Raw genomic sequence first — 10,421 nt, forward strand, 5'->3', positions numbered from 1 at the left:
CCGAGAACAGCCGAGCTCCATCCTCTTTGGAACCCCCCTTCAGGTAGTTGAAGGCTGCTATCAAATCCCCGCCTCACTCTTGTTTTCTGCAGACTAAATAAGCCCAGTTCCCTCAGCCTCTCCTGATAAGACATGTGCCCCAGCCCCCTAATCATTTTTGTTGCCCTCTGCTGGACTCTCTCCAATTTGTCCACATCCTTTTTATAATGGGAGGCCCAAAACTGGACGCAATACTCCAGTTGTGGCCTCACCAGTGTCGAATAGAGGGGAATAATCACTTCCCTCGATCTGCTGGCAATGTTTCTACTAATGCAGCCCAATATGCCTTTAGCCTTCTTGGCAACAAGGGCACACTGTTGACTCAAATCCAACTTCTTGTCCACTATAATCCCCAGGTCCTTTTCTGTAGAACTGCTGCTTAGCCAGTCGGTCCCCAGCCTGTAGCAGAGCATGGGATTCTTCCTTCCTAAGTGCAAGACTCTGCACTTGTCCTTGTTGAACCTCATCAGATTTCTTTTAGCCCAATCCTCCAATTTGTCTAGGTCACTCTAGACCCTATCCCTACCCTCCAGCGTATCTACCTCCCCTCAGCTTAGTGTCTTCCGCAAACTTGCTGAGGGTGCAATCCATCCCATCATGCAGATCATTAATGAAGATGTTGAACAAAAGCGGCCCCAGGACCGACCACTGGGGCACTCCGCTTGATACTGGCTGCCAACTAGACATCAAGCCATTGATCACTACCCGTTGAGCCAGATGATCTAGTCAGCTTTCTATCCACCTTATGATCCATTCATCCAATCCATACTTTTTAACTTGCTGGCAAGAATACCGTGCAAGACCGTATTAAAAGCTTTGCTAAAGGCAAGATATATCACGTCCATCGCTTTCCCAATATCCACAGAGCCAACTATCTCATCATAGAAGGTAATCAGGTTGGTCAGACAGCTATGTAATGATATGTGCTTGTATTTATGTTATCCAGCCGCTAGGTATCTGTGTGTGCCATATAGAGTTCCAGACAAAATGTGATCTTTGGTAAATAAGAGGGACAAACCTGGAACTCAAGCAGAGTGGAAGCTGTTTTCATTAATAAATTTGAGACAGGCTGCAATTCTATACATCAGGACAATATAGGCCTACATTAAACCTTCTTTTCTCACTCAGCCCTCTACCCCAATTTGCTCATCTATCCAATCACCATCAATTTGGCATAATATACACACAATACTTTGCACTTCTGTTGCACCTTCCAGCCTGGGGGTCCTGATGACTTTACCAACATGCCTTAGAACACCTCTCTGTGGTACTTCAATATTATCACCTTCATTTTACAGAGGGAGAAACTGAAGCACAGAAAGGGTAAGTGACCTGCTAAAGCCGCACTGTAAGTCAGCATGGCAGAGCAAGGAAAAGAGCATAAGATTCCTGATCCCAGACCCAGCTTTAACCTGACAAGCCATTCTGCCTTGTGGACAGTGAAAATAGTCTGCAAGGTCAATATTTCCTCACAGGCATCTGGGGAGAGATGTCTAGAGCACTGGAGATTATTATCTAGGCTGGAGAGTGCGGGGGCGGTTATCCTACTTATTCTTGGGAAGGTATCAGCTGTCTAACTATCTTATCATATGATATTGAAATGAAAACGATCTGTTCCGAGAATGTAAAAGTTGCATGTCATGAGGATGCCAGAGCATGGGATGGGTAAATGATCAACACAACCTATTGACTGAGTGATTGCAGATTTCAAAAATCAAAATTAAAATTTAAATAAAAGAAATTTCTGATCGCTGTTTTAATCACACTGTTAAACAACAGAATACCAATTGAAATTTATTAAATATTTTGGATGTTTTTCTACATTTTCAAGTATATTGATTTCAATTACAACACAGAATACCCTGCTCACTTTATATTATTATTTTTATTACAAATATTTGCACCGTAAAAATGATACAGAAAAGAAACAGTATTTTTCAATTCACCTCATGCACGTACTGTAGTGCAATCTCTTTATCGTGAAAGTGCAACTTACAAATGTAGATATTTTTGTTACATAACTGCACTCAAAAACAAAACAATGCAAGACTTTAGAGCCTACAAGTCCACTCAGTCCTACTTCTCGTTCAGCCAATCACTAAGACAAACAAATTTGTTTATATTTATGGGAGATAATGCTGCCCACTTCTCATTTACAATGGCACCAGAAAGTGAGAACAGGTGTTCACATGGGACTTTTGTAGATGGCACTGCAAGGTATTTATGTGCCAGATATGCTAAACATTCGTATGCCCCTTCATGCTCCGGCCACCATACCATCTGGCATGTAAATATCTTGTGATGCCGGCTACAACAGTGCCATGAGAACACCTGTTCTCACTTTCAGGAGACATTGTGAACAAGAAGCGGGCAGCATTATCTCCTGAAAATGTAAACAAACTTGCTTTTCTGTATATAATTCAACATTTGTAAGTTCAACTTTCATGATAAAGAGATTGCACTCCAGTACTTGTATGAGGTGAATTGAAAAATATGATTTCTTTTGTTTTTTACAGTGCAAATATTTGTAATCAAAAATAAATATAAAGTGAGCACTGTACACTTTGTATTCGGTGTTAGAATTGAAATCAATATATTTGAAAATGTAGAAAACATCCAATAATATTTAAATAAATGGTATTCTATTATTGTTTAACAGTGCGATTAATCACAATTGATTTTAATAGCATGATTAATTTTATTAATCACTTGACAGCCCTATTCCCAACACTTGCCTATTTGGTCCACCTGTCCTCTCCTGTCTGACATCTAGATTCTCATTGGGGCTCTTCTTTATTATTTATTTTTACAACAACAAGCACAATGGGATCCTGATCCTTGATTGGAGTTCCTAGGCACTATTGTAATATAGGTCATACTTTAAATTATGTTTCCATTCATAAATGGTTAATAAATTATCACTAGATGTTATCAGAATGTTACAGACATGAGTAGCATTTGGTACAAAGGATTATAAACACATCACTAAAAGGTGCTATAGATGGTTAAATGTTATGGTTATAAATAACCAATTGGCCTGTCAGACTCTATAACAACTGATTAACCATTTTAAAAAAATCTATGAATAATTTATTCACCCTTTATAAGTAGAAACTTAATAGATAAAATAATAATAATATACTAGTGATCATGATGATGGCAGACTTGGCAAACATAATTATTTTCATTATTATCAGTTAGATATGAACATGGCTGAGAATGCCTAGTTTTGTGAGGACAACCAGAGTGCCTGGCAATTCCACTTCTTACCCACAAATAATAATTCAGGTGGGGTGCAGGGTGGCAAGTTTTCCCCACTGTTTCAGTGAAGAAAAGCCATCAATTCTTGAGTTTGGATTCTGTAAAAAATTAGAGCTGGTCTGGAATTTTCCATCAATTTTTTTTTTCAGTAGAACATGTGGATTCTTCTGCAACATCTACATTTTCCACAGGAAAATGTTGGTTTTGCTGAAATTTTTCAATTTCCCATTAGGAAAAGCTAAACTATTCATGTCAAGTTGACCAGAATCGAAACAGTTCAGTTTGTTCAACAAAATCAAAACCTTTTGTTTTGGCTCCGTTTGACATTAATCTTCATCCACCTGAGCCGCTGCGGTGCCACGTGGGAGTTGAAGTTCCATTGCTTCATTCTGCCATTCTCCCCATGGGCTGTGGTCTCCAGTTGGACTACGTCTCCCATGATGCATGGAGGGCTTCCTTCTGTCTGAGTCGCAATGACTGCAGTGCATCATGGGAGATGTAGTCCAGTTGGGTGGCTCAGCCCATACAGGAGAATGGAGGCACAAGGCACCTGTACTACAGTTTCCATGAAGCACCGCAGCAGCTCAGGTGGATGCAATGTAATGTCCAACTGAATCGAAAGGACATGTTTTGAAAGTTCCAATTAAAACATTTTCAGAACTTTTCATTCCACAAAAAAATTAATTGTTTCTATGTTTCATCTCAATAGGGGATAAAACACATGTCACAATATCAGAATTTCCTGCGGAATGAAAATTCTGATTTTTCATCAGCTCTAGTACAAAATTCTGAGAAAAATGACTGCTGTATTCTTATAGATTCTTTTACATTGTTTAACATTTACCTGCCTGTTTATAGCCAAAGCAGAGAGAGCCATTATAGACGCTGTTGAATTCAATTATAAATCTCCCAAAGAAAGACAAAATAATACTTATAAAATATGAGATTGGGAAAAAAAATCTGCCATTTAGGAAAATACTCAATGGAGACATCTTTCTAGATATGAATAATCAATAGTACGCATGCCTGAGACATAACATTGACGGGCCCCATAAATACGCCCGTATCAGCGTACATAGACATATTTGCAGGGTCTCGTTGGCCGAAAGGTGGACACTTGGAGAATATTATTGCTGCTTCCTGCCTTATCAAAATAAGGCCTGCTTGTTCAATGAAGATGTGCTGCCCAAATGCAAGGGTGTGGCACAGAGACGATTATATAAATAATATAAAGGTTCACTTCTTTGTTACATCTTTTGGGGATGTGTTTTTGGAGGGCCTCCTGGTGGTGCAAGGAGTCACTATCCAAAACTTAATTATAACAGTCACACACACATTTTCCATTCATTCCATCGTAGAGCAGAAAGCCTGAACAGAGTAACCAGAACAAAGAAACAAACCATAAACATTTCCACTTTAGCTCTCTGACTCACTTGTGTTGCTTGACAGTGAACACTGATAACTAATATTTTCCACTGGGGCTATGATCAGGGATTTGGCAGTTGCATACTCTCCATGTCACAGGGACTAATGCTAGAGCTTCCAAAAGGAATGTATGAGATGGACACCATTCTAAAACCCTTTTCAATAATGCTATTTCTAGATGTTTTCCAGCACATCTAAGTCTTTCCCCATCCACCAGAGAACGCATCATGGAATCATAAAACCACAGGGTTAGAAGGGACCACAAGGGTCATCTAGTCTAACCCTTGTTGGTGTTTACACCCTGTAGCTTTTATTTCCTTTATTATGTCTAATAATAAATGATAACACAACCTGCAGATGTTTTCTTTTTTAAAAAGTCTACTGGATCACATTCTTTCCTTCAATCTAAGATCATGTAGGATGAGTTATATGGGCAATGGACATAGGGTCTGATCCAAAACCCATAGAAGTCACTGGGAGTCTTTCCACTGAATTCAATGGGCTTTGGATCAGCCCCTAGAGGGCAGTATTTGTTACCTCTAGCTCTGTACCCAAAATTTCCTCATCCTCAGATACGAATGGTCAACAGTAATCCACATAGCTGCTAAAGTCCTCAAAGAGGGGCACCAGTGGGTGTCAAGTCTATTAGCAGGGTTTGTGTGGCAGGGCAGCTGTATGAAACAACATGCAGTACTTCCAACATGTCATGCTCCATCCCTTATCCTCTGTTTAAATGCCCAACAGATTCCAAATACGTGGCCAGTTATATTACAGTTACATTTTAACTTAATATAGAGGGCAGCGATGGCTGAATAACAGGGGGAACCCCACTATATTATGTAAGAATTGTTCTTTGAGGAGGAGGCTGTTGGTCAAAAATTTTGAATTTTTTAAAATTTTCCAACCGACTCTAAATAATAAGGTTGAGAACCTTCAAAATGATCCGCTCAGGCAGAACCTGTTTGGCTTGTATCACGGGAATGAGGCCTTAAGGGATTAAGTCCTAAACACTAAACAGTTTAAATATACAGACAGGAAAAGTGCAAAACTACTTGGACAGGTTGGTTCCCTGTTCTCCCCCCGCAACCCACCCACCCCCACTCCCACACCACAGACACAAGACACAGACAGAAAAGTGGGCTGACCTGCCTAACTGGTTTCTTTTCTTCCTTTTTTTTTTTTGTTTTGTTTTGTTTTTAAAGTGATAATTAGCCTATTTTTGGCTTGCTTCAAAAATGCGAGGGATTTGCATTTCTGGCACACTTTAGTGTAAAAAAAAGTGCCAGGGGAAGATTTCATCAACATTGCACAAAAGAAAAGAGAAAAAAAAGGGGGGGGGCAATAAAATTTGCAAAATTGCATAAAAACAACTATCCATTTGCTAAGGGAAAGGTGTAGGATCTCTGTCTGCGTGACCTGGGGCTCCTGGTTCAGGAGAATTTGCAATAAAATCAGAAAGGCATATTTCCTTCCAGGTTCATAAAGAGTTTGATATTTTGAGGCCTGTCTCCTGCTTTCCTCCACATGGGCAACTCATCCAATAGAACATTTGCATTCATTTTTCAGTGAATTGAGTGCTGGTAACAGTTGGACATCCCAGGAGACAGCGGTAGCCTGTGTAGCCCACATAACGGGTACAACACGGGCAGGAGCAGGGCAAGCTGCCCCAATGCTATGCCTCTAACTGGGAGAGGCTAGTTCTAGGGGTGGAAGAGCAAAATGGGTCTCTGGACCTATTCAGGCCTTGTCCCCTCTGCTGAACCTGCCTGCAAGGGACCCAGTGATGCAGTCCTACCATTTGTGAGGACATCTGTTGACACAGAACGCAACAGAGGCTGGCCATCAGATAGCTAGTGGATTGAAGCAAGCTTCCATGACTGCCTGTTCCAGTGTCTGACACAGGTGAGCGGACTGGCCTCCAGCCAAGCCCCTTGCAGGAGGAGGCATTTCCCAGCATGCCCTGTGTGGAAGACAGGGCGAACAGCATGCTGCGCGCGTAAACAGCAGGCTGCTGTTGTGTGGGCTGGAATTTGGCCGGCAGCTTGATGTTCCAGGGGGGGCCACCCCTGCATTCAGGTGCATTGGCATTATGCTTGGCCTTGTGGGATGGATACCCAAGGCAGGGACTGCCTTGCACCTCCAAATTGAGCCCCTGCACAATGGTCAGGTCCTGAGTCCCATCCTGTGAGGTGCTGGCCACCTCCTGGGAGAGGCCAAGTGCCCTCACTGAAATCAACGGGAGCCAAGGACGTTCTGTGCCTTCCGGACATCGCTTAGCGCCTCATAGGACTGAGCTCCCGGGGCCTCCCCCCATCACAGTGAATGGGAGGCTTGCCATGGACCTCCATAGGAGCAGGAGTAGGCCCCATATGGAGCAGCAGCGATGGACTCTGGAGATGAGCCCCCTGGATTTTTCCTGACAGGAAAGAGAGTGGCTGTGACCCCAGGCCATAAGCTAAGTGGGTGAAGGGGGCACTAAATGCTGGGGACAAACTGGAGGCTAAAAAAACTAAATTGAGGCTATTAAAGGACACTGGGTAGAGAACACAAAAACCTTATTCAGTCTTAATTCCAGCAAATGTATTTTGTTGCTAATTCTTGTGGTTTTATTGTGTGCCTTGCTCTATTTGATGCTTTCCTGAAAGCCCCAGCTCCTGCAGTCATGTGATTATATTAGACTCTCCGCTTACAGGTTTGTTTGTTTTTTTAAAGTAAGTTTCTAGCCTTCATGGTGGCAAAGAAAAGCTTGAAAACATGAACCATAAAGACTTTAAAAAAAAAACCACAACCCACAGTGGGCAAATAAAAAGAAACCAACTTTTTTTTTCTTTTTTTTTAAATCTCGTGATTTTTGAATGCTGAGGGTTGGCGATGCTGCTGTATCTTTTCAAATGCTGATTAGCAAAATGCACTTGTGTTAGAATGCTGTCCAGTATTACAGATAATAGGGAATGTGCTGAAAAACTCTCATGTAGAATTTAATGTTCTATTGTTCCAGGCCACTTTTCTAGCCAGAAATCATTTTCCAGGAAATCATCATTTTTGCATTAAAAAAAAAAATACCAAGGAAAATTCTCACACGTAAATTCATTTTTCACAGGGACATTTTAGAGTGCAAATGGGTTACTCCGAAATTTTGGATGATGAGAGAACTGTTTAAAGATTCAAAACTGAGTAAGAAAACTTTCTTTACGGAGGAGTTCATTTAGTATTTGTCACACTCTTCTACCAGAATCTCATTCCATTTCCACTGAAGTCAATGGAAAGACCGTCAGCAAGGTTTGCTGGCCTTTTAAGGGAGTTCCCAGGTCCAGCTCTGCCCTGTTCCAGGTTTCTGCCCAGAACTAATGCATTCTGGGGATGGTAGTTCCAGGGGCACATGGGAATTGTAGGCCCTGCAGCAAAGCATGCTGGGAAAAAGGGCAGGAATAGTAGGTAATGGTGAGAGATGGCTCCATTGAGAAGAGAGACCTAGGAAGGAGCCAGAGCTTTAGGGAGTCCAGGGTAGACTGAGGGGAAGACTTGGATGGAAGGAATTCCCTCTATAGCCATTTGGAAACAGTTGTGTGAGAGACTTGGATAAACCAAAGGGAGTAAAAACAAGAGACATTACTAGTTCTCCTGTCACTGAACCACATCCCCACTGGTTCACATCCCCACGGATGACAAAAGGGAGTACGAACAGGCCCCAATGGATAAGTAAACATAACCGCTCACCTCTGACAGTGACCAGCACGGAGCTGTAGGTCTGCCCTGCCAGGTTGGAGGCTGTGCAGGTGTAGAGCCCGTTATCGACCTGCTTGCAGAAAAGGATCTTCAGCACAAAGTTCTCCTGTTCATCCTCATACACAACATGCCGGCGCCCCTCTGTAATCACCTCGCCATCCTTCTTCCACACAATCTCCGGCTTTGGCTCTCCTGTCACATAGCAGCTCAGCTTGGCGTGCTTCCCCTCCGTCACGTTGAAGGTACGCGTCAGCACCCCGAAGGTGGCGTTGCGGGCTGATTTGGTGGTGAGACTGGCAGCCCTCTCGTAATCCAGAGAAAGGCTGAGACCAATACCAGACAGCCCCTCTGGGGCGGAGTACATTGGGGCAGCCATGGGATCAGCGGCTGCAAGCATGGACGTGTCCATCTTCCTGATCTCCTCCCGCCTCTTTTGCAAATGAGACAGCAAGGAGGCAGTCTTGCCATAGCCTGTGTCTAGATGGCTGCTGCTCGGACTGTAAGGACCATGCGTGTCCACCACCAAGGTGGCGGTAGCACTGGCAGAGCCAATGGGGTTCTCCGCCCGACACACGTATGTCCCGCTGTCCCCCAACCGAGCGCACTGGATCTTGAGAGCATTTGACTCCCCGAGGGACTCAATCTGGAAGCGGCTGGAGTCGGACCAGCCCCTCACGTGCTTCCCATCTTTCTCCCAGTTCACAGAGAGGGGCGTGCTGCCCTGGACTTTACATTTGAACGTAACGTCGTCTCCCAGGGTCACTCTGATGGAGGATGGTTTCTGGATGAAGTAAGGGGCCGATTCCGTCACCGTCATCTCCTCCCCAACTTTGATACTGACAGCAGTAAAAGCTTCCCCAATGGTGTTCTTGGCCCTGCAGATATACTGACCACTGTCCTCTAAGCTCAGGTCATAAATTGTTAGCCGGTACAGATCACCATCTTCCACCATTTTAAACCTTCCCCCCGACTGGATCGGAAGCTTATCCTTTTCCCAGCTCACGAGCGGGACGGGGTTTCCCACAATCTGGCAGCTCAGGGTGACATCCTTCCCCACCGACACCATGAAGGCCTTAGGCCGAGTCAGGAACCTTGGGGCTCCACTGAAGGAACTGTAATCCATCTTGGTTTCCTAGGAAAACAGAAGGACCAAGAGAAAGCTGATATACATGGGTGTACACACAGTGTCTGCTTTGTCTTTATATAGTGATGCCAATACACGTATTCACATAAAGCAACAAGATGAGCAATAGCTATCAGTCCACTGCGTTTCCACCACCGATTTTGCATGATCAGTCAGCAAGTTTTAGGGACATTACAGGTCTTTTATGGATAATTCAATTTGGGCTCAATAGTATTAATCACTTATGTAAAATGGGCAAGTGATTCCCTCTACCATAGGAATCACTGTGTGAAATCCAAGGGCCTGTGTTGTGTAGGAGGTCAGACTAGACAATCGTAATAGTCCCTTCTAGCCTTAGAATCTATGCACTAGCAAAACAAAGCAGCACTAATGGGTTATAATTTGTGGACTGTTTTTTAACCAAGGACCATCAGATATCCATGATATATTTATGGATTGGTAGGAATGTGACATCAAGGATACTTCTCCCCACACTCTCTTCTTCTCTTCACACTCACCTTTGCATCTCTCTGTCTCCCCTTCATTTCTCAACTTGTTCTCCTTCTATCCTTTCATCAACATTTCACTTTCATCTCTCTTTATCCTCTTCATTCCCACCTCTCTCTGCTTTTCTCTTCATCCATTCCATGTCCCCCTCCCTCCCCTTCCACATGTCTTGTCCTCTGTGGGCAGCAGAGAACACCATGTTCATGGGCTAGCTCGGTCCTGAGAAGGACATTCCACCCAGCAGGGGGCAGTGTTTAGAGGGACAGACAGACAAGCTTAGTGTATTGTTGGTGATATCCTCTTTATTCCTCAATTGCTATTTAAGACAACTGTTTAACTC

The 10,421-nt window shown here is 43.3% G+C and overlaps 1 protein-coding gene across 1 annotated transcript in view; it reads right to left on the reverse strand.

Annotated features, from left to right (window-relative positions):
- OBSCN (obscurin, cytoskeletal calmodulin and titin-interacting RhoGEF) overlaps window positions 1–9,574 on the reverse strand; it is a 291,804-nt gene extending 282,230 nt beyond the window's left edge. The window contains exons 1-2 of the mRNA XM_073329682.1: window positions 8,853–9,574; window positions 8,443–8,753 (exon numbers count right to left, since the gene is read on the reverse strand). Coding sequence (XP_073185783.1) covers window positions 8,443–8,753; window positions 8,853–9,574 — 1,033 coding nt within the window. The remainder of the gene's footprint in view (window positions 1–8,442; window positions 8,754–8,852) is intronic.
- Window positions 9,575–10,421: the final 847 nt, after the last annotated feature.

The sequence above is a fragment of the Lepidochelys kempii genome, chromosome 2, assembly GCF_965140265.1.
Source record: "Lepidochelys kempii isolate rLepKem1 chromosome 2, rLepKem1.hap2, whole genome shotgun sequence".
Taxonomy (NCBI): Eukaryota; Metazoa; Chordata; order Testudines; family Cheloniidae; genus Lepidochelys; species Lepidochelys kempii.